This window comes from Tenebrio molitor, chromosome 9 (assembly GCF_963966145.1).
Source record: "Tenebrio molitor chromosome 9, icTenMoli1.1, whole genome shotgun sequence".
Lineage (NCBI taxonomy): Eukaryota > Metazoa > Arthropoda > Insecta > Coleoptera > Tenebrionidae > Tenebrio > Tenebrio molitor.
In genome coordinates, this window is record NC_091054.1 from 11,337,079 (window position 1) to 11,362,669 (window position 25,591).

Sequence of the window (25,591 nt, forward strand, 5' to 3'; positions counted from 1 at the left end):
TCTAATTCTTCAAGATTTAATTTCACAATCATTTTTTCCCCTAAAGTAAAAGTAAATTGTTTTCTTAGAGAATTGATTTATAGAAAAAAAAAACTTTTTTATCTTCTATCGGTAGAAAATGCGTCTTTGTGTATCTCCATAGAAACGGTTAAAGTGCCTTTTTTTGTACGCGGAGTTGAAATATTTCAAGTCCTAGGAGTAGAAGTTTCACAGGTGGCGTTACTCACGAAACAATATTTTAATAATTAGTATTAGGGCTGGGTTTCTGCGCCGAAAAGGTGCGCCCCTATGTACAAGTTTTACCGCCCGCACGATAAACCCTATTAAAAAATTAGCAAAAATTACGAAACTTTAGGTTTACATTCTCTTGATATAAGGCTTCAAATCTGTGCAAACAATTTTCCCTAATCACTTCATTCAGAGCCATAAAATTAAAAAAATCCATTTTGAGCAAAAAATAGTAGGTATATTATGATATGAGGAGCAAAAATGAAGTTTTATGTGCTGCGGCTGGTAGATTGGCAGCCAAAGCACATAAAACCATTTTTGCTCCGAATAACATACACTATTTTTTCTTCAAACCTTCCTAACAAATTATTTAAGACATGTTAAGAAACCAGGTAGGAATTTCAAATGATTTAGCTAGTTTACTTTACTGCCGCTCATCAGCGGAGATAATAACTTCACGGACGCCCTCAGCGGAGATATATCTATTATCTGCCGCTCTCAGCGGAGATAATAACTTTATCTGCCGCTCGTCAGCTCGTTAGATGCCATGACAATGAAGTGACACTTTAGCTTTATCAATACAGCAGGATAATGTCATAATTTACGGACGTTTGAAGAAAAAAACTTTTTTCGTACACGCTCATAATTCACAATTACTCAAAAACTCAAAGAACACATTTATGAAATTCGCATCAAAAGAAAATTATTAGTTTTTGAATTATTCCAATTTTAACATTAACAGCAAAAAGTGACCAAGATTTAAAACTACAGTGTCATAAATAAATACCTCATTGTTGGGAAACATCTGTTGACAACTTTTCTAGTAATTGTTAAGCCCCTAAAGGGTACCATACACAACCTACGTCAACTTCTTTTGTGGAACTGACCGCCCAATTTAATAATAAATCATAGCTAAATTTTGCATTTTAATATCAAATTCCATTTATTTCAAAAATCGGTGATGTTTTCATGATTTCAATGACACCAAATTTTTCCTAAACGTTTGAAAGGACTCTCAGTGAAAAATTATGTAAATGAATGTAGCGGTTATTGAATTAAAATGAAATACATATTTACGTTTTATTAAAAAATTGGAAATTTTTTACATAATATTCTACAACGATACGTTCCTGAATTTTTTGAGAATTTTAAGGCGATTAGAAGTGGGTGTTTTCGATCGAGCGGTAAAACTTGATTCACCCTGTACTGGGGCAGCCCCCACCCTGTTTCAATTTAGTGAAAGTTAAGTAACTAAGTAACAACAGAAAAAAAAAAGAAGTATGTAAGAGCTCAAGACGACTGGCCTTGGCACCTCATGTATATATTTATTTGGTGTAAATAAATGTAAATAGCAAAATACAATCCAGTGTATCAAACACCCCACGCATAGTACGAATTAAGATACACAAATATTTCAAGATTCAAAGAAGCAAAACGAGATATTATAGCGAAGAGAAAAATATGAGAAGAACAAGTAATAAGATTTAAAATTTTCCTTCTGTGTAAATTAATTGGCTATGCATATAGGTCAGCCGACAGAAAAACACAATCCGTTTGATTTTATTTCCCCGCCCAACATAACGTTTGACTTACAAATTGGTTCCCTAGCACAACCGTTTAACCCTCTAATGCGTCAGCACCCTTATTAAATAAATTTAATTCAGTTACGCAATTATTAATTAACTTCCCTTCCAGATAGCCCGAAACATTATTAAGTTTTTCATCCGACTTGTTCGCAAACCTCCCCAGGCCAAAAAATTAAATTGTAAATCTTGGCGATTGGCTGCAGGATTTGCCCCCTGCAAAGCACAAAAAAGAAAATTGCGGATGAAAAGTACACACCCGGTGGAATCCGGGTTTGGTATCATTTGTGACGCCTTACTTGCCATCAAAAATCGTATCTGTTGATGCCACACGGGTTTCCACCCCTACAATAATATTTAAAAATGTTCTTTTTTTAAATACCCTCTTGTGACATCCGCAATAAGCATGTACACCTAATTTTTCCCGACTGAAATTTGCATTGACATTCACAATTTGTAAATTGGATCTAAGCGTATTCAACAGGACTCCATAATTTGCAGTCCTCTGTCGTTCGACTTGTACGAAATAACACACAAACGACGATGCTCAATGGCCAATAATTACAATATTATCACGGACATTTGGAGTGAGCAGTAAAATTCCTCTTCGAACTGACCGTGTCGATGTGGAAATCCTCGACGATCCTCCCAACTAGTCGAGCTGAAGAAAGCGTCGCATCAAAGTAAGACATAAATGTTTGAAACTTCATAAAACCCCACCGCGTGTGCACTCATTCGAAAAGGTACCACCACCTCTCGTAAATTTAATAATACTGCGCCTTTGTTTATATTCGAGTGTTTAATTTATGGCGAGTTTATGGGAGTAGGTAAACACTTTATGACCGTTTTTCCCCAAAGATTAAGTACACCAGTAATAACTTTACGGCCGTTGAAATATTTCGTGCGGTACCGATCACGAATTCGACTCGAATCCATCGCGGCGCAGAGCGCCCGAGTACCACCGCAATCGAAAATAATGGACGTCGTTTTTTCGAAATGTCATTTATGGTTTCTGGTAATTGGCAGTAAATCGTCCGTTCAGGGAACAACAATATTTTTGTCATCTTGTGCAAGACATTTTATTTCACCGCCAATAAAACGTCGAAATGTTCGTTTTTATAACTGTGCGTGGCTGGCTGTACAAGAACAAAACAGTTTATTTTTACCAGCCGAAATACAGAATACAGGTTGGTAATTAGAAGCAAACATTACGAATCATTTCCGAAATTGCATGGGAACCGCATCTGCGGTACACCCGAGAGAATTTTTCGAAACAGTCCGCCGACGAGAATTTTAATAATGGAGCTGAATGCGTGGGGGCGGTGAATCCGATTCCATTTCCCAAGTTGTTACGGTTGTTTCAATTTGACACCTTTACATCCACCCCCATATACTGACTGTTCAAATGATTTTTTTATGCAGCGCCATCTACCGATTAAACAATCTTATTACTTGTTTCACTAGTGACACATCTCCTTTTAAAGGCTTCCTGCATAACTAATTGTTTGACCTACTCTCGTATTTATCGATATTGAGATTATAAACACTTTCGCTAATTACTATCGCAATAAATAATGTCGTGACATTTAACTTCATAAAATATTCTTCCACCGTTGCCATCAATTAAATACCGAACGATTCATAAACTTGGAATGAAGTAATGAACAGTGCCTTGTAACAGCAAATATGCTATTAACGACTCGCCTGAACAGTTTCCTCCGAAGCCGTCATCACTCCTTGAATCCTCGCGCTCTTCTTCAACACACAACATACCACGACTCGAAGGGTGATACGGTGTAAAGTGTGAGCGTTCTACTTATTAAAAATATAATCGAGAAAAATATACGACGAACTAGCGACTAAGGGGCGGTGGCGGTGGCGGCGCGTTGATAGGACATGCAAGATTTAGCAGTTTTTAACGGTGCACACAAACGCACAGGTCAACGCTTTCATTCCGGGAACGTTAAATAATGGAGGGTACGGTTCGCGCCGCACACTGCACGTTCGCTTAATAATTCAGGGGGCGGCGACGCGTTCGCGGTCTGTCCCCGATGACGGCCCGTTCCGGGTCGGTGGTCGCGCCCCCGCGAAAATAACTTACGAGCTGCGAGAAGAAATGAGTTCGTTCAAAACTGCATCCTTACTAACAGAAATAAATCTAACAAGCAAGCAATTGCTTGAAAATTTTGCTGTTTTTAAAACAAGCAAAGCAACGATTATTGAAATGGACAAATAAACAACACATTAGAATGTCGTATATTGAATTGGTTTCACGTAAGTACTATTTCGGACACGGAATCTTGGCCAACATTTTTTAGACATTTCTAAAAAAAATGATGTAAACCAACCATTAGTGTCATTAATAAATGACAATTATTAAAAATCACTTTGAAGTTTTTCTTGTGACATCAAAAAGGCATGGAAATGGCATTATCGAGTCAAAAGTTGGGTTATATTTAATAAAGACCAATTCACATATATTTGTCAGTTAAATGTCAGTTGTGGCCAAGATTCCGTGTCCGGAATAGTACTATTCCGGACACGGAATCTTGGCCAACATTTTTTTGACATTTTTAAAAAACATGATGTAAACCAACCATTAGTGTCAATAATAAGTGACAATTATTAAAATCACTTTGAAGATTTTCTTGTGACATCAAAAAAGCAGGGAAATGGCATTATCGAGTCAAAAATTGGGTTATATTTAATAAAGGGCAGTTCACACATATTTGTCAATTAAATGTCAGTTGTGGCCAAGATTCCATGTCCGGAATAGTACGTAGTGTACTCGTCATAATTTTATGTAAACTTATTTTTCATCGACAAACGTCACATTGATTCGCGCGTTCAAATGAAATCCTGGACTGAGTAGGCATTGGAAAAATTAAACCGTTTGGAACAGTGTAAAGTTTGAATTTCCCGCGGTTTGACACGAATGACATTTGTTTAGGTATGTTTAATCGGGACATAATTGAACATGTTTGTTTTCAGCAAAGAGTGCCCTAAGATATTTGCTTCGAGAATAGGAATCGTTAAGTTATTCTATTTTTAGTGTAAAACATTGCAAAGAAAGAAAAAAGAACAACTTTTTTGGCTCTAAATTTTAGGTTAGCTGTCAACATACTCCAATTAATCTACGCTTTAAAAAAGCACAACAATTGACAAAACTTCGTACAGCTGAACTGGGGTTCAGGGGGTTGTCATTGCTTCCCATAGATATAAATTTGCTCGTTATTACTAGGCAGCAGTACCCATAATGACGAAGTCCAGCTTGAATGCCGTTTAATTGCAGGGTCAGTGGTGGGAATGGATGATGATAATTGATAATAATAATAATGAGTAGTATTAATATGTAAATTAGTTTTTAACGATAATGACGGATTGCCAACACAAATTGTAAAAGTTGGCGGAGAAAAACATGATTAAAATAAAAATCATGTTGGCACTTCCAAAACAAAAACAATTATTTACTCTGGACACCTCTTCGTGCTTTGAATGAAACTGTTCGCTTTCCGATCCTCTTTGAAGTGAGAATGAAAAAATATTCATTCGCGGCGCTAATCGCTCAAGATACACTTCGTGAATGCGATGTTTTCAGATAATTTTGGTTGCGTTACAAACCGCCTCGATAAATTGAAAAATTTTATCTCACCTCCGGAGATAAATAAACAAGTGCTGGACGTTCCCCATCAGCATTAGGTTCGCGCAATAATAAATCTAGAGGAAAAAAATCACACCAGATGAATGCGCGTTTCCGATTCCATCCCAATAAAAAACTTTGTTTAATTACACAAAAAGGTTCTGAATTTATTCTACCTATCCAGTTTAACTCGCTGTTCAACTGAAACTTTGATAACACTAGTGTCTGATTTTAGTTGGTAAGAAATATGCCGAATATTCAACACCTAATACTTCCTTCAAATAATCGAATCGCGCCTGGTCTTATTTTTTTTTTTTGAGAGACCACTTTCACCACTGTATTTTCCGGTCTTTGTGGACGCGTACTCAACGTAATTGCCTCACCCGGAGAACACCTTTCTAATTAAATATCGCGAGGAAAAACGGGAGCGTAAGGAGTAGCGCGACATCGCCCGGAAGCGCGTGGCAAATGACCGGAGGACGGCGTTCAATTTGCGATAATGCGAGAACAAATATTTGCGAGAAAAAAAAACAACAAGCAAATGTTTGCAAGTTAATTTGGCGAAATTATATTGCCGGCGATAATCCGAAGCGCCGCCGCTCCAAAACACGGAGAAACGGGCGGCACAAAAGAAGTCGAGAAGAATTAATTGGAGCGACTGGAGTTTTAATTACCGTCAGCGGCGGCGGAGGGGACGGTGTCTTTCATTACCATTACGATTACGTTTACCTTTCAATTTGGCGGAGGAGAGCGACGTCAACCCCCCCCAGTTCGATAATATTAATATCAGTTCGCAAGAGGCGCGGTGACGTGACGGAGGTGTATCGGCTGACCATTCACCAAGTGGCGTTTATGGAAGGTAATGAGATGTAAAAACTCTATAAATAAATTTCGGTTGGTAGTTAGTCGTGGGTGGAAGATAAATACTACTGATGCAAAGCAAACGAGATCGGAGTTTCAACGGCTGGGCTACGTGGAGGATCTGAACTGGTTTGTGTTGTATCAACATTATTGACCTCTTCGGGATGTTCTGTCCAAACAGTCGAATACCGATATGGTGCCAGTTTCAAGGCACGAGCAAAACGGGTGCCGATGACGCAGAGGATGTGATAACGTGTGAAAAAAAGACAAAAACATGACAAAGCAAAATAAACGATGTACGTCAAAACGAAAGTGTTTCACTATTAGAACAAAATTTCAAACAAAATCAAGCCTAGAGTTTATACAGTGCGATCGAAAATAAAAAAAATCGAGATTGCCATGATCAATACACTTCAGTTGGCAGCACGTAAAAATTTAATTCAAATGTCATTACAATGGTAATTGTCAGTATTAATAATTATTGACTATTAAAATTTGTTATTACAATATGTTCACTTTAGAGCAACAAATTTTCATTGTCCAGTATTTCTTCAGCAATGGAGAAAGGCTTGGTCCTATTCGACACCTCGAGTTTTTGAGGAATTTCAACAAATGTTTCCGGATTTTCAAGGCACTTACTTAACCAACAACTTGTCCAGAAAGTCTACAAATGCGTAAACATGTTTTTGGAAATAGGTAGTGTTCTGCGCAAAAAAGGCAGTAGATGACCGACAAAAAGATCAGCTGAAAATATTGAAGAGGGTGAACAAAGAATTATTGCAGAGATTAACCCAAGAAACTAACCTATCAATTGGTACAGCTCAGCTTATCCTTAAAAAAGATTTGCACTTTTTTCTCTATGGTGTGTCTGTTGTGCATGAAATTACTCCTTGGCAATAAGAGCCCCCACAACCGACAACAACCTTTCTGGATAAAATTAATTGATCGATGATGGTTGGATCGATTTATAACCAAACAAGCAGCGTGCGCGTGCGCGTGCTCCGTGCTCACCGTTGACGTTAAATAAATGTGCGGGAGTTTTAAATCTCATTGTTTCATTGCACTAGGTGAGGAAATTCTTTTACAACCGACAGATCACACAAAATTCTTTATGAAAATCAAGATTTCAACATTCTCAAAATCACTAACCTAACTTTTAAGACTGACATCTGTTAATTGAAATCTCACGAATTGCCAACTGAAATGTTTGGTCAGCGCCTACTCTTATTTTTTTTTTCGATCTCACGGTACTTCCGAGAGTGCAGCGGAAGACTCGTTAAATGTTACAACTCATCGCCTTGACAATTTCACAGGACAGTGCCTACTAGAGAAACTGCAACTGAAATAGCTTTCGGAAAAGCGGTCCGACTTTCCCGACCGCTTCCTTGCAAAGAAAAAACAAACGAAAATCCTCATCTCAATCACAAATTCAAATGATCCCGTCGAGAGTGCGAATAAATTTACCGACCGTTTTACCGGCGTCGTGAACGATAAGAGAAGAGAGGACCCGAGATATTTTATTTATGTTGAAAATGCAAAGTCGAACTGGAAGAGGGGGCTCCGGTGTGAAGTTGGTCGCGGGAGTTTCCCCAAGTTTCGCTGGAGTTTCTCGACGTACCCGGATTGGATTAGAACCGGGTGGTGCTGCTTAATTCCGACGGTGCTTCATCAATTGCTAGGTTAAGTTCTTCCATCTCGACCGAGCTGCTGAAATTACACCGTGCCAACTCCGAGTTCGGAGAAGACGAACGTCGCTGATCGAATGTGACATTAATGCGCCATTTAGAACAGCTATCTCTCGAGTTTCCGCAGGAAAAACGTCAAAAGAATTAACGCCGAATCAGAACTCGACACGTGGTGGAAGGGGGACCACTCCTGACACGTATAGCAGGGGTGGGATTGATTGTTTCAATCGGTCACGTGCAGACGTCAAGTTTCCAAGCAGATGCTCCCGAGGGAATCGTACATATCTACTTATTCCCTTGAGAAATATTACGGTCAAAGTAGCGGCATTAATCGAAAGCGGAGTCTCGTAAAAGGGAACGTGAAAGTCCATCAGACGCATACTTGTAATTGAAGACAGAGTTAGATATTGAGCTTTCGGTATTTTAATGGGGGTGAAGTCACGCGATTACTCCGCGTTTTTTAAATATTCAAACATCTTAAGCGCTTCTTATTATTACGACTGCATCATAAATCCGAAATAACCATAGACGCCCCCCTGGCTGGATGGGATAGTTTACGGGGGGAGAACGTGCAGGCGATCAATTTCAGTTTTTCTTTCAGAAATCCAGATTTCCGATCACGACTCCTGACAATTCCAAAGTGGATAAAATCGAGCACGCCCATGTCAAATCACTGTTAATAGCGTTCAATTTGCGTATTACATTTATCGGCGTTTTTAAGAGGTATCGCGTAAAAAAAATACTCGCCGTCCCGTCGACGATAAGCTCTTCCCCTTATCTAAATGCAGTGAGCGACGCAAACAAGATAGGGGAGCCGAGATAGCGTTTTTATTTGGAAATTTATGGTGATGGACGAACGCCGCAATCTATCCGGTATGATCGACGACAATCGACGCCGTTGTTCTGTAAAAAACGACACCACCGAAATTCCGACGTTCTCCGGCTAAGTAAGGGGTGAAGACTTGATCACGATAACCTCCAGACTTTCACACAATGGAGTCCGCGTCCGCAAACGCGGAGATGTATGGCGTGTGTGACCCGTCGGAGGTTCGCTCCGCTGATAAGAACCCACATTAGGAGGGATGCAGGGGGGATGATTGACGCGTGTTCCGCTGAAAGCTTTTGTCGTTCGAACGGTGTTAAGGAAAAGGAGAAGATGGCGACACTTTACGTTCAAGAACGGCGTGTTCGCGCTCATGACTAACCTTAATCGAATTAAAACGAACACCGGGAGCGAAACTAAAGCCGTATTTCATGTAGCAGCGAACACCATTTTCGACCAGGAACTATAAATAACGGCAGTGCGAAAAGACGAATGTTGGACGAGCAACTTGCGACCCACTGCGAATCGGTTGGCCAACCTGCGTTTTGACGTTTCATGTCTCCATCTGTCGTTCTTTCGCTTTTCCGCTATCCAAAAACCCCCCTTTCTAAAATTTAGTTCACGGAATGTTTTTCATTTCTTTTAAAATCTTCGTTTAAAATGACGGACGAAGTTTGATAACTCACAACTGATGGGTTAAACTGGCGCATGGGACTAACAACCCTAAAGCGCTGATTTCCATAAATATCTAGTACCCTCCTAGTTCTTCTAATTACAGTGGCGGTAAAAATTCAAGAAAAAATCATAAAGAATCGCGAAATCCAGGTATTTTATTTCTTTATTCATTATTTATTCTTTTATTTATTAATTTCAAGAGGATCAATAAGAACGTTTAAAGATAAATGTTCAAATTCCAAAGTAAGAGCTTAGAAAAGAATGATCAAATAAGGATATAAAAATAATCTTGTTACTACTTTTCAGAGAGCACGTACACACCCGCATTTTGTTCGAAAACCAAATTTCCATTTTATGGAAATATGTATGTATTGGTTTTCTACTTCTGTTCAATAATACATTCGCTATTAAGTAATGGACCGATTCACATCCTCGAATTTCAAATTTGTAACCTTAGACGACGCCAGAGATAAACCACAACTAGTTTCACATTTCTTTGCGAAATTTTAATTGCGTCCCAGTTGAAAATGATTGGAGTCTCGACATAATCGTATTAAGAATTCTGACAGCCCGACAAAAACAGCTTGGCACATGGCTGATGGATGCGTATACAGGCTGTTTGAAAATTGCTAGTACAAAAAAAAACTGGTAATTGGTGACGGTGAGTTGAAGTCATCGGCAAAAAAAAATCTACCTAATAAAAATCCTCTAGTTTCGAGATAAAAATTGCTAAAAATTGGGTTAAAATTGTTAGTGCGCCACTGAGTTAAGGTATTTTGAAAAGACACTTAACGTTGTTTAGCAATAATGAAATAAAAAATTTGATGTTCTTAAACTGTCAATTTGTGGTTGCCAAGATCTTGCAAAAAAAAAATAATTTTTCATATTGTTGTATAGTCCTTCATTATCACGCTTGGTTACCAAGGTTTAAAAAATATTGCCCCGCCTGAGGCGTAGAATATGCAGGGATAGGGTTACTTTATCCCTTTTGTTTTAAAAAATTAAAAATTGGTTTCTTGGATTTCTTAGACCTTCCAGATGCCACAGTTTTTTTTTTGTACTAGCAATTTTCAAACACCTGTATAGTGGACTGAAATCCCTCCCACTACCGAAGCGCGTGTGTCGAGGTGTTTAGATCGTGTATAAATGGTCGAAGAATTATAAACGGAATGAAACACTTCAAGCTTCAAGTGGACAGCATGTCGGGACTGTTTAACAGAGCTTCATTGAGTGCACCGCACCTACAACCCATACGCTTGTCTTACAGACACTCTCTCATTTCCTCTTCTGCGCATTTCATGTGTCAAGCTGTTTTTGTCAAGCTATAGATCATTGTAAAGAATCCGCCGTTATTTTGGGACAGCCTCTATTGTACAGTTGGTTTCAAAAAAACACGAAATGATTATTTTTTTCATTTTTTATACTGGGTGCCCCAAAATTCGCGGAACAACTCAATGAGGCAATGTCAACTCATGTTAGTGAATAACTAGAAAAATAATTAAAAAATTCTATACCTCTTAGATTTGAAGATATGGAGGCTCAAAAGGTGCAGCTTTGATCTCATTTATTTTAAATATTAAAAAAGATTTTGACTATTTGTCTTTTACTAACCAGTGGCCTAATAATTCTGAACGATTGTGATCAGGTTTGCAATTATTTTCTTCATTATTTCCAGCATTTCCAAGTAGTAATTTTACGTTCGTTTTACCTTAAATAGCGCACGGCAACATGGCTTTGATTTTTCCCTTTCATTTCCATGGATACAACAAAAATGAAATATTTGCAGGCTATTGGGGTGCATAGAATGTTTTTAAATGTTGCCACATTTAGTGTAACGAATAGGTCCATATCTTCTACAAAAAAGAAGATTGATTTTTTTAAACATTTTTACCTGATGTCTTAATGACTACTTAACAATGTACTACTACGTTGTTCCGCGAATTTTGGGGCACCCAGTATATAATAATACATAATTATATTATTTTATCAATTAGTCATTTGTCCTCGCTTCGAATCGACAACGTCATTCTAACCCTAACCGTTTTAAAAAAAAATATTTTGAAACTATAAAAACCCGTCCATTTTTTTCGATTTTTTATACAGGGTGTTTTGGAAGTTGAGGCGTTCCTTTTAACATGTGATAGTATGCATTGTTCTAAAGAGTTTTAGCCAAAATCACCTCAGTAAAATGTGTGCGGCAGTGAAGATGCAATAAGTTAATTTTTTTGAAATTTTTGAAACTGGTCCTGCTCAAATTTGCGCTGATTTGTTAGAAATTAGAATTGACAAAAGAAAATCAAATGAGCATGGACGTTAATCAAAAATACTGTCAGAGTTGTCATCTAATTAGTCGGAATGGCCTTATCATTACGAAAACAGAGAGCTCACAGATATGTTGCTAATGTATGGGCAATGTTATCACGTTATCAGAATGCAGCTGCGGCGTCCAGAGAGTACGCAGAGCGATTTCCGGAAAGACACCATCCTGGGCCACGTCAGTTATTAATCTACTCGTAGTACAGCGGAGAAATAGACAGGACCGGACTCAAAATTTTAGAAAACAATAAAAATATACAATCAATTATCTCCGTTATTACAAACATTTAGGCTAAAATTCTTAAGAATAATGTACCTCGTGTTACAAGGAACGCCTCAACTTCGAAAACACCCTGTATATGAAACCAACTGTCTCCGTTGAATATGCACCTGTCATTTCGTTCTCCAGGTGACATTTACATCTTGCACTCTCTCGTAAAATTTATTCGCATTCGTAAATCCACTTCGTACAGTAAAAGGTGGATCCACAAGAAATAACAACCGGCGCGGTGCGTCTCGTATTGATCTGTTGACAAGCGACGTGTTAATATCATTATTTAATATTTATAAGCTGACTCGTTGTTCACGTTTACACTTTATGCTGCATGACAAATTAAAAACGTCGACAACAAAATTCTCTCTGTTCTGTTTTAGAACGAACGTCCTGCTCCTTCCCGCCCCACAAACGGGACTATTAATTTAGGTCACCTACGTTACGCGTACTGTTATTGCTGCTGTACCACCATCACCGGCATTTTTTTTGTAGCACCCCGGGCGGTCTAGATCAGATACCACCGCCTGACAATGTTCACCTTCATTTGGGGTTGTTTCGGTTAGACCGTTGTTTATGAAGAAGATTTGACATTTTACTAACCCCATACCCAATGTAAACATCTCTCAGCCTCTGTTAATCTGTCCGCCGAGCTCAAGTGTACAAAACTAACATCACGTCGAGTTATCGCACGTTCCTGGCTCACCCGACGTCAGCTCGGGACTACTGATCGATCGTATCGCGCAAAGAGATGTGATCGAAGAACGATGAAGTGGACCGAAAACGTAAAATTGTCAAGTTACTGTTTCCTTGTTATCAAAAGAATCGAAAAGATGGGGTAAATTCTGAAAAGTTAGCCGCATCCCGTTGCAACCTCACTACTATACAGGGTGAATCACGAAGTTTAGTAAATTTTCAAATCCCAAATTATAATTTAAAAATATGTATGTAGTTTAAAATGATAAATCTTAAAAGTGAAAAATAAGGATCACATTGAAGCCACTGAAAACTGTTTGGTGGTCACAAGAATATTAATGAATCAATATTATGTACTTATTACATCAAAACATTATATAAAAATTACGTTCACTTTCGTAGAATAACAAGGACAAAAAGCTGTTCAGTGGCGCCGGAACACACCACGTTCACTTTCATTGATTGATAATACATAACAATGTTCAACTTACACACTTTTGTTACATTTAGGCTTCGTGAATTTGCATTTTATGTAGATCCTCCACGGTATCAGATAAATTTTAGTAGGTATTGTGGGAATAATAATAGTTATTTGTATAGCAAGGCTGCGAAATCCTACTTTGACGAACCGAGAGAAAAATTGTCGTCAAGGCCGCTTTGCGGCCGAGACAAGACAATCTCGAGGTTGTCAAAGGATTTCGTAGCCAAGGTGTACACAACATTTTGTGTGCAACCCGAAAATTTGTAATTATAAAATGAACAAGTAAAATTTCCTTCACTGTCAATAAAAATAAAGTCGGCCTACATGTCGCCATGTCGCTATGGAAACGACATAAATAAAACAATTCATTTTGAGAAAAATTGGAAAAATGTCGCAAAAAAATTACAACGTTTTTGTTCCGGCTACTTCCCCAGATTGTGCAGTGTCCAATTTAATACCAGAAAAGTCCAAACGGCAGTACGATAAGTGTTACAATGACTTTAAAGAGCGGTGTAATAAAAATAATGTGAAAACGGTGTCGGAGAATGTTGTTTTGGCTTATTTAATGGAAAAATCAAAAACTGTGAAAAGTTCAACTTTATGGAGTACATATTCAATGTTGAAGCTCACGCTGAACATACGGGATGGCATTGGTGTTACGAAGTTTCTGAAATTGGTACCTTTTTTGAAAAAAAGTCAGTTGGTTATCAGGTGAAAAAGTGTAAGGTATTGACACGAGACCAGATCAATTTGCTGTATAATCTGCCCTTTTTTTAGGTCATTTTAATCATGGGAATATTAGGAGCCATGCGAAGAGACGATGACGAACTAACCAAAATGTCTATCGATGACATCAAGGATGAACATTCTGTATTAATAGTGGCCGTTCCTGACACAAAAACTGACATAAAACGAACTTTTACTGTCACCAATCCAGAATTTGTAAGATTATACCGCAAATATGCAGCTCTTGTTCCGTGTACTCATCCAGAATTAAAAAAAGATTATAAATTGTGCAGTGTCGCATTTGAAACCTGAAAAATCGAAACAGCAATATAAAAAATGTTACAGTGACTTTGAGACTGATGTAACAAGAAGAATGTGAAAACCCTGTCGAATAATGTTGCATTGGCTTACCTATTTACTGGAATTTATTTATTGTGGCAGGTAAACGTTAAATTCTGTTATAAGTTTTAGGTTATTTTAATCGTGGAAATATCAGATGCCGTGCGAAGAGACAAATAAACCAAAATGTCTGTTGATGCCATTCAGGATATGTTACTACTTACTAGTTACTAGATATTTCCCTTTTTGACCGGTGGAAAATTAACCTAATTCATACGTGTCTGTTCTAGATCGATCTTTTTTACCGACTCCCGACTCGTCAGTCGTCAATCATCAGGCGACCACTCCATTTGAAATTGGCGGGAACTTCAAACCGGATGAAAATTCTGTACTAATAGCGGCCGTTCCTGACACAAAAACTGGCATAAATCAAACTTTAACTGTACCCAATCCAGATTTTGTAAGATCACACCGCAAATATAGAGATAGATATGTTGTAATTGTGATAATAAATAAATATTGAAATGACTTTTACTTTTACGGCCGTCGTCAAGGCAACAGCTGCGAAATTCAATTTCGCGGCCTGCTCTAGGCACGCGAAGTGCTCCTTTCGCGTACGGTTGCACACAAAATAAATTTTTACATTTTGAAAGATCTGTTACTTACAACAACGTTAAATAAGACAATTACTTATAATAATCGCCATCCCCCGTTACCAACGCATTTAGGTACTCCATACCAAATGGCACTTGGTTCATGTGCCCCCATACGAAAAAATCACAAGCATTTAAATCCTGTGAAAGAGGAGGCCACGGTATTGATCCGTTTCTTCCAATCCATTTATCTGGAAAATTTTCGTCCCTACCATTCCCTCACAATAATTGCATAATGTGGGGGCGCATCATCAAGTAAATACCACATATCGCGCAAACAGAAACCTCCTGTTCAAGGGGATAAGTAGGGAAGCGCGATCCAAGACCCCCTTTCCGGAACGACGACAATAAAGTCGGATCGATCGTTCGCGTTCGGCACAAACTACGAAATTGCATTAACCTGTTTCGACGAGAAAAAAGAGAATCATCCCCGACAAATCGACCGTCCTCTCCCGATTGCCGGGAGGGGGATTTTTACGTCGGGATTAAGTCAGACGACGCCGTAATAATCCTGAAGGATCGAAAATCGAACCGTGTCGCGTTTGTACTCGGGAAAGTCGTGGCACGTGACGCGCCCGTGTCGTTACCGTCACGTCACGGGGGGGCGAGCGATGTCAGGTGAGATAAGTCACGTGTCCGTCACATTAACCCTAGGGGTGTATGTGTGTTGTTATTGACTGGTGGCCGTTGGTTGTCCTGCTGTGTTATTGATCGGGAAGGGGTGGAAGCTCTTAAATAGTCACAAATATAATTGGCAACGTTTTCAACAGGTGTTCGTTTAATGTGAAATAATCGCGTCGTGGGATTAACAGGGTGCGTGTTTATGGAGAGAGAGGGATGAGCAAATTTCATTCGATAACAATAACTTAAGACTTACTTAACAACTGCACATAACGTCGAGTCACGTGAATCTTCATACATCAATAATTGGCTGTACGATTTTTGTGTGATTTTTTCAACATAAATCAAACTAGATTTAAAAAAATGCATTCACGTTGTTTTGGCATAATGAGAGGCCATGGAAATTTTGCATTTAATTTGTTAGTAAAGCTGTCTGTTGAACCGGGTTATGCTTTTTAAGTTTGAGGTTATAAATAGTGTCAATGTCTAGTGCACTGTTGTCAGTTTTACTAGTTTGCAATAGAAGAATACTGTTGCGGGAAATTCACCAACATGTTATGTTCATTTTTATAGGTCTGCATGTCAGGCACAGTGACGGATATCAAACAGTATGCCCAACACTAAAAAAAAAAAAAACATGGCCTCCCATTATGCCAAACTGTTTAATGTCAATTTGTCAATTTCTTACATTATTTAGTAGTAGAAATTATTCTCTTAAATATCTACTTATGCACTTTCACGTTTCAAGGAGCACCTACGTACTGTGCTGTAAAATATTCAACAGTCCTTCTTTTCTTGTCGAATTAGATTCAAATTCAACCATCCAACTGGCCCCGAGAAGCAGTTCTTGTTGATTCTGCTTACATAAATGTACTCTACGTAATCATTAATAAACGGAAAAGTCTCTTCATCTCGATTTCTTGGTTATTTTAATTAATAATTTAATCTTGTTTGTTTTGCTTTTGGGAGCAGAGATTATGAGATTACGAGGATGGGAACGATCTTTCGTCAGGGCTGATGATGTGATTTCGTGACTGTTGTTTTGCTGAAACTCGAAATTATCTTTCTCTTGATGTTGGACGTTTCATCATAAAATACTGAAGGCGGTGACCATAAAATCCTCCGTATCGAGTGACAACAAGAGATTTCGTTGATGACTCCGTTGGTTGCACTAATGAAATATACCCACTGTGAAATGAACACATGGTGTTGCCTTGACGTGGTAATGCACCACTTGATAGGTAGTTTCGCTTCTTAAAACATGATCGAATTTACAAAGAAGTAGACGAGCCAGAAGTGTGAAAATTAAGATCTGTAACAGCAGTTTACGTGAATTTTGCTTTTAGTCGCAACATTCTTCGTGACTTCGACTACGATTTAGACTGAAGAAAAGGATAACTGCGATGATGTCGTCATGTCGGTGTTACGACTAGAGCAACTCGATACGTCATTATGTAGTGCTGCAGTATTGTTCGGTAATACAGGTGTATGGTGTGGAAAATGTGCGAACAATGACAGCCGACAACAATGCCGACCGTTGATAAGAAAGTACCGTACATGAAGACAGGAAACGGTATCTTTGTGTCATTCGCCGACCGAACAACTTTTAATATTACATCTGACCACGACGATAGGATTATGTTGTTATCGTGCGATGATGAATACACTTACTAATGGATGTCTGATAAATAACTGTTGGTCCTTTTTGTGATCGAGCGACCGACGCAGGATCGATGAATTAATAATTCGTTGCTCAAACATTCTAATCACTTTTCAAAATCGATTTAAAGCTAATTAGTTTGTCGACGGCTGTCGTGTTGAAACTGAGACTTCCGAACGAAAATGAATTGTTTTACAGTCTTATCGAACGATATTAATCTGAACTGCTCGTTTTTAGTCGAACAGTTACTGAAATATTTAACAGGAATAAACTTTGTCGAAACAATGGAGTAGAAGACTTTGACAATAAGAAGTGTTACATGTGACGACCACTAAGACAACATCATACCGTTCTACCGTCTACGTGTGACGAACTAATTAACTCGCACCATTATTTTGGACAAACACACCAAATGCTTTCTAATTATCTAAAATAAATTCTTGATAAGTGGATTTTTTCTCCGATGTCCGACACACGAAATGTCACATTGATATATTGACGTTTAGGCCTAATGTGTCGTTGTCACGTGACTACTAAAAACACGCTTCTTTACAGTTGTTTATTTTTAAAAAACCTGACACACCTTACGAATATTGTGACATCGTTTAATTAATTTAATTGTTCGTGGCGTATCACTTTTTGGTTTTTATTGTTGTTGTTATTATTGTCGTTATCCATTCCTATCACCGAGCTGGCAGTTGATCGACATCTAGGGTGAACTTCGTCATTACGGGTATCGCTACCACACCCCAGTTCAGCTTGACTATCTGCCATTCATAATAATATCTATTATTATCTACTATTGAATATTGATTCCCACACTCTTTTCTCTACTCGACAATTCATACTCGTATCTATCTGCAAAACATGTAAACCGCTGGCGATTATTCCTTTTACGTCCATTTCAGTCGAACTGAAGAGATAGCTTTTGTTGTGTTTATGGGAGATAAAGAAAAGTAAGTGAATGTGTGGCCTATTAAAATACAACACGTATGTAAAGTTAGTGATAATAATAAAAACAGGTTTGTATTATGTTTTTTCATAGATAGTAGAGCTCACGCGTCCGAAAGTCGCTTAAAAAATGATTACGTGGGCATTCAAATATGTACAGTCACGACCACTGAATTTCGTCAGGCGTTGTCAGTCAACTGACGTTAGCTGTAAAACAGGTTTTATATATTTCTAACCCCACATTGGATGTCAATTTATCAATCAATTTTTGTTGTGCGTGACAGAATTTCTGTCACAAAAATTTTGAATGTCAGTCATAATGACAATAAAACTTAGGCTACATAAGTTTTTTCGAATTGACAGTAAAATAACGCGAAATTCCGTGGCCGTAACTGTACTAAAATCTGACACCTTACTAAATCGATAGTTTGTGAATATGTAAGTTGATGTTCCAAAAAAAGTTGTCGAAAGATTGTTCCGTGCAAAATGACGTTATTCAAAATTTTCAAATTATCCAGTGCATCAGAGAAATACATACATATTTCAATTTCGCCTATCCGATACAGTGCACAACTGCATTGAACCGAGAAAATCGGTATTTTTGTTGGAATTTTCCGGATTACTTGAACGATGCCACCCACGCACCCTTTCTCATCAGAAATGAAGAGAAACGGTACACATCAAACTCATACGTGATGAGAACGGGAGCACGTGTATCGCCGACCAAACTTAATATCAGACAATAATTGTGATAAAATTACCCCCGCAAACTCGACGGCACCGCTCCGAATGTTAATAACTGTGTGTTATCTTGGAATTGTTACGGTGTACGAACGGGGTTGGAACAGCTGTCAAATTAAAAATTCACCAGGCAAAGATTCATTCCCATTTTTCTTAGCCTATTTCGTCTGATTTAATTTCTTTTAGCGGAAAAGGAAAAAAATATTTTTTACGCTCGCCGGAAAATAAAGCTCCCACAAAAGCTCAAATAAATTAAAAAATTGTCGAATTGTCCCGGCGCCAATTGTGTAGCGGCGGGTCCCCTTTGTGTTTTACGACTGGGACGTAAAAAAGTGTTCATCCTGTTTGAATTGAATATGAGAGGCCGGGGTGGTGGACAGCGGTGGCGCGGTGTTGAATTAGGAGCGATGCCCATGGATACGTTGTGCGTGCCGTGCATCCCTTTAGGAGTCCTATTAAAACAACCTTCAAATTTCACATTTTTACTTTGGGTAAAGTACCACTGAATTATTACGTCAACAACCTAGAAGTCTCTGGGAATGTTTTCTTCAATAGTATATTATATCATTAAGAGTAGAAGTGTCTCTTTTTGTGCCAAGCCCAGAGATTGAAGACCGAAACGCAGTTGAGGTCGACAAATGCGCGAAGCACAAAAAGAGCTTCTACTCTGAATGATATACAGTGTGAACATAAAGTTTGGAACAAAATTCATAATAACGTAATGTGATGTTTTTAAGAAAATAACTCGGACAGGTCGATTTTATTTTGAAAAATGCCATCCTGTGACGTGCAACTTGTTTAAATGACGTCACTGCTTTTTGCGCATGGCGTCATCACCATTTTTTTTAAATGACAACCCCCACTTTTTTCTTCTCTTTTTGATAGACCCTTCTACTACCTAAACGACGAATGAAAAAAATTGGTACCTTACATAACAATTTTTTTGAGAAAATGGCAATTTTTATTTCAAAAATTTAATTTAATTTTTAATGTTTTTTTTTTTGTATGGGTTTATTTAAAACAGAAGGTTTATTTTAATCGACCAAACAATTTAGAAGATTTACTGCAGCGAATTCGCTCTAAAATGGAACGAAAAGCCCTGACATTATTGAGCGCAGTGTACAAAGTGTCGGTAAGTGCCAAATGGTTGGCAGGGAATAATTTCAACATTTGCGGTAAACTTTATTGTTACGCAAAAACCAATGACGTCATTTAAACAAGTTGTACGTCACAGCATGGCATTTTTCAAAATAAAATCAACCTGTCCGAGCGATTTTCCAAAAAACATCACATGACGCTACTATGAATTTTGTTCCAAACTTTATGTTCACACTGTATACTATTTTATCGTCAAGCGGATCACAAAAAAAAAAAAAATCGAACATGAACTCACTTATTGATTTTTCTTTTCCTGCAGTTACAATCCTCAAATTTTAAGGCACTAGTAATTTCTACTTCCCTTGTTATTGGTACTTGAAGTTTCGATAATGTTAGTCAAGTCTACAATGCTATTCATTCTATCCGATGTACTTTCTGCAAATTTCCACGTAAAACTTTCCCAAAATGGTAAATGATCGCGGTTTGTAATTTTTAGTATCCTGAACTTTTACTACGATAGCAGAGCCCAAATCTTCAACATCTCTCATTGTCAAATTGGTGATTTCATGGCATCGAAAGGGGTCACACTTAGTGACAAGTAACCTACAATAATAATAATTTATAATTCTTCCTCTAGCGAACTCAGAAATTTTACCTATGTAATTTTTTATCGAATCTTAAAATTGCACAAATGCCTCCATTTTCGACATAAGTTTTTTGCTAGTTTTACTTGAAAAGCAGAGGCATCTTATTTAGAGTTTCTTCTACAAGACTAGAAGAAGCAAAAATTATAAAAAAATTTTGCTACCACTTTTAATAGGACTTGTACGGGGTCGTTATAAATGATTGTCTCATCGCAGTAGGCGTTGGTGACGTATTTGGATGTGCCGCAAGCTTTATAACATGAGTGAGACTAGCATCGCTCGCGGTATTGTAAATTTGTCTACTAGTTTCTCTAACGTTGCGAAGCTAGCGGCACATCCCAAATTTGTTTGGGTTTTCAACGCCAACTGCGATGGGACAATCATTTAAAATGACCCTGTACTAAACCCCTTATATAGTTGATTTCATATAAATGTTCATCAAGTGAGCTGTGCATGTGTAAAAGCACCTTTAATTTAGTTACATTGCAAAAGTTACATTTATGAAGGTCATGACCAATAAATCTTTACTTGGTAAAAATACAAAGACAGAAACAAATAAGAATTACTTTAATTTAATCAGTAAAAAGACGTAACATTGCTTTTGAAATCAGCAATGTTAAAACGGATTGCTCATAAGTCGCATACAATATACAGTGCGTTCGTAAAGTTCGGAATAAATTCGATAAAACTGTAAGTATTCATTTCTCAGAAAAATCCTTGAACAGGTCAACCTTGTTTTTAAAAAGTGCATATTTTTCAGTACTTTGCTTATATTGACAGGTGTCATCTCTTAATAAAGACGTCATCAATAATTTTTTTAAATGACAACCCCCATTTTTTTCTTATTTTTCTGGTACGCCTTCGTACTAGCTAAACGATCAATGAAAAAAATTGATACCTTACGTAACAATTTTTTTGAGAAAATGACAAATGATTTTGTTTGAGGTCAGTTAAAATTTTTACATTAAAAATTAAGTTAAATTCTTTAAGTAAAATTTGTCATTTTCTCAAAAAAATTGTTAGGTAAGGTATCAATTTTTTTCATTAGTCGTTTAAGTACTAAGAAGGTCTACCAGAAAAATGAAAAAAGTGAGGGTTGTCATTTAAAAAAAAATATTGATGACGTCATTATTAGGAGACGACAAGCTGTCAACTTAAATAACGTACTGTACAACATGCACTTTTTAAAAGCAAAGTTGACCTCTTCGAGGATTTTTCTCAGAAATTAATACTTACAATTTTATCGAATTTATTCCGAACTTTACGAACGCACTGTATGTAGTAATACATAATTAAAAGCATCAAAATCCGGTCTCGATGCCGTGCCCCCTTTTATAATAAAACTGTTTATTCATGCTAGACGTACTTTGCACTAGCGACAAATTATTTACAAAAAATGTTTGTTTTTTTAATCGTTAAACACGTTTAATGTTTGTAAATATGACAATATGACAAGAAAAAACAATTACAAAACGAAAATAACATTAGCAGATGGTAGGATCGTTAAGTGAACTTCAAGAGGGCAAAAAGAATTACATTTCGACTAGTGACAAGATCAATGTGAAAGATATGAAAATATCCTGACTGTTCGTTCAACCACAGAGAAGATCGATGTGTACGAAGAATAACTTGCGGTTACCATAAACTCGTTTCAATCCAAACTGGCAACAATTTACAAATATTGTTCAAACTCTCCGTAAATTACTCTTCCAATAAACTGTTTCGTCGATAAATTATTATTTCGGGGAATTATCCGTCATTAAAGATGGCCAGTGGTTGTTCGATAAATTGTTTTTGATAACCCTTCAACGTACAATACCTTTATTTATTATGTTTAACCGGCTAAACAATACCAAATCGATTGTAAACGAGGCACAGTATGACAGATAAAGTAAGTAGATTGTCTTGCAAAAACAATGGAAACATAGTCTTGAAGTTCTGATTTTTTCCACCTTCTTAAAAGATCCAGTCTGAAAACAATCTTTTGAGAGTGGGAGTTTCTCCTAGGCAATTTATAAAAGCTTTTATTCCTAATAGGAAGGCAACAATTATTTAGAAACTCATTTCGAACCCATTCGAATTTATCTAGAAACAAAACAAAAGAGAAATTCTTTCAACAGGCTAGACGCTTTCAACAACACGCTAGACGCTAGACTATCAGATTGTTATTGCACTTGTACAAATTTGCGTCGTTATTAGAGCCATAGTAAATAAACCAATCAAAATCGATCTAATTTTAAAAACAACGCAAATCATTCTCTACAACAAATACGTCTGATTCGTTACATTAAATTATCCTTATTGTCATGCTAACATCTGATTCATTCGTTAAATTAACATTGAATACACAACAATTAAAGACCGCAAGTATTTCTTCGGACAGCGTCAAATGAATTTATGGTTTTCCAAATGAATCATCTTCCTCTTAACCGCGTTCAAAGTCTTCGAATTTTCACCACCCAAAAATGGAACGTCCTTACGAACCGACTAATTGACGACAAAACAAAAAAGTAGCACATTTTTGCAACACTGCACACACAATTGCACCTATCACCGACAACAAAGAGATTCGAGCACCGACTCTCAAGTATTTCATCGTTCATTACGGAAGCGAGCAAATCATAACTGAAAATAATTACTCGTTTAAAACGTTCCTCGCAGTCTCGTCTTCATTTCGCTTTCCGTGCAAACGTTACCGCTACGATCGGTAGAAATAAGCTGTGCATTTGCACCCCAAATAAAAACTTCTTTGATACTTCAGCGTAATACAGTTCCGTCGCTAAACACCTTGTTGTGTTATTTCACGACAGTAATTTGTGTCCGAAACACGTGAGTGCACGTACCTAAGCTCTGATTCGTTTAAAAGAAAGAAAAAAAGACGCTTTCTTTATAATTTAAGGGAAACGATGTGATGTGGGTTGCCAGCTCATCGGGCGCAGCTCCTGCCGCTCAGACAACCAGCAATGACGCCCCAAGATGACCAATAAAAACGCACCGCATCCTAATCCTCTCTTTGCCTAATCGTTTACAACATCTTCGTCTCAGGTGGTGTCCACACATTCCCCCGGTAAATTCGACGAACGAATCGAATTATAATTTCAATGTTTCGGGAACGTAAAGGGGGAGGAGAAGCGGCCGGATTACTTCGCACGTATAATTATCTCGTGAGCCTCCTGCGAAGCTCGTTCCGATGATGCGATTTCGAAAGCCGCAAACGAGAAGGCAATTTCTCAAAGAAAATTGCTTAGTTAACTGACAGAGGCGTTAACCCGTCGAAAGAACGACGCGCGTCAATCTGCACGACGCGAGAGGGCGACGCTAATCTAGATTTTATGTTGGTCCTTATCGGCGAAAAAAAAAACAAACTAAAGAGGAAAAAATAACAACAACACACATCAGGTGGTGGAGGAACGCGTCGACGTCTCAATCAGGATCTGTGATGGTTTCGGTGCAGAAATCGATGATGAAGGAGACGTCGATCAAACGGGCGAGTCGATCAACCCTCGACTTTTATTATCCATCATAAAAATCCATTACAAAATTGGCGGAGCCTCGCAACGACCCAATCAAGCCGAGGAAGGGATGGAATTAATTCCGAAGGCAATTTGTTTTCGGGTTTTTATCGATTTTAGTCAAACATGCAGTTAATTGGGTCGTCTGATGCTCTGATGATCGGAAATTCTCGCACGGACCTGTGCTTGCACATCCGCAACCCTTTTTTTTTTATTCTGTCGCCCATCTCTGCGGTCACCGTGTTCATTTCATATGCAGAAATTTTGTGACGTCAAGCAATTTCCAAATTGTAGACAATATTTAAAGAATCAATTCAGCGATATTTACACTTTCAGTGATTCTCCTCTGTCTGACGAAGCCATCACACTTTAGATTACAAAAGCTTGCAGACGTGGACTCGAGTAAAAATGATCAAAAAAATAACAACACCCAGAGCAAAATACATATTGGATTCTTATGCGTAGAGCCCGGCGTCCTTCGGGCCATTTCAATCTTAAAACGACCCCGTCCACGAACTCGATTTGCATGGACAAACAGTCGGAATCTCGATCAGGCTCCCAGATGATTCCTATTATTTAATATTACAATAACAAATTAACGTTCGTGACGCAGACGGATGCCAAACCATTTAAATTAATTCACTGAGCGTGGCACATCTGAATTAAACTCCAATTAATTCCGCGGTCGAACTTGCATTAGAAAACAAGAAGGGACGCGACCCAGACGTGCCCAACTAATAATTATTATTCAGGTGCCGTACGAGAAGAATACGTTTTTATGCCGCTTTCCTATACACCCCCGGGCCAAAATCGCTTATTTATAAAGCTCGGAAAAGGCACGACCTTCCTCGGAAAAGCCATTTCACTCACCTCCTCGTAGAAACGAAGCTGAGGCACGGGCACTTCCGACAGGTTTTCGCAAAAATCCTTAAATAACTGATAACCTGAAACAAAGACACGAAATTAATCGAACCACTTCAGGTGCTAAATATTTTTTTAACAGCTCCTGCATCCCTAGGCGAAATTTTAATATTTTGCATTTCCAGGAAAAACAACGCGCCCACGTGACGAAAAACTTTCGCGGCCGTCCCGAACACAGCAACGGACGAACGTCAGCGAAATTGCTTTTCCGACATTCCTGGAATATTTCAAGGTTCCGGGATGTGCTCGCTGTTGTTTTTAAAAATGTTTCATCAGAGGAAACTGTCGTATTTTGCGGAAAGTCGACCGTTGCGTGCACGGCGAGACAAATCACCGTCGTCAAAATCGTCAATCTGATGTCGGAGCTGCTTGATCCCGCAAAAAAGCGCACCATTACGACAATGGCTCCGGGTTAATCTACTAATGTATAGTGTCAAGCTCTGGAAGATCATCCGAGATTAATTAT

At 38.0% G+C, this 25,591-nt stretch overlaps 1 protein-coding gene and 2 long non-coding RNA genes across 5 annotated transcripts in view; 1 reads left to right on the plus strand and 2 right to left on the minus strand.

Annotated features, from left to right (window-relative positions):
• Gprk1 (G protein-coupled receptor kinase 1) overlaps positions 1-25,591 on the minus strand; it is a 61,974-nt gene that overhangs the window by 13,897 nt on the left and 22,486 nt on the right. For 2 of the 3 annotated variants that reach the window (XM_069058267.1, XM_069058268.1), the window contains exon 3: positions 25,075-25,148. The exons of the other annotated variant lie outside the window; for it this stretch is intronic. In XM_069058267.1, coding sequence (XP_068914368.1) covers positions 25,075-25,148 — 74 coding nt within the window. The remainder of the gene's footprint in view (positions 1-25,074; positions 25,149-25,591) is intronic. 3 annotated transcript variants of the gene reach the window in all.
• LOC138138919 (uncharacterized) lies at positions 13,798-14,532 on the minus strand. The gene is made up of 2 exons (XR_011162155.1): positions 14,397-14,532; positions 13,798-14,293 (listed from the first exon to the last, which is right to left on the minus strand). It is a non-coding gene; the product is annotated as an uncharacterized lncRNA (long non-coding RNA).
• On the plus strand, positions 14,284-14,852 carry LOC138138918 (uncharacterized). The gene is made up of 2 exons (XR_011162154.1): positions 14,284-14,426; positions 14,457-14,852. It is a non-coding gene; the product is annotated as an uncharacterized lncRNA (long non-coding RNA).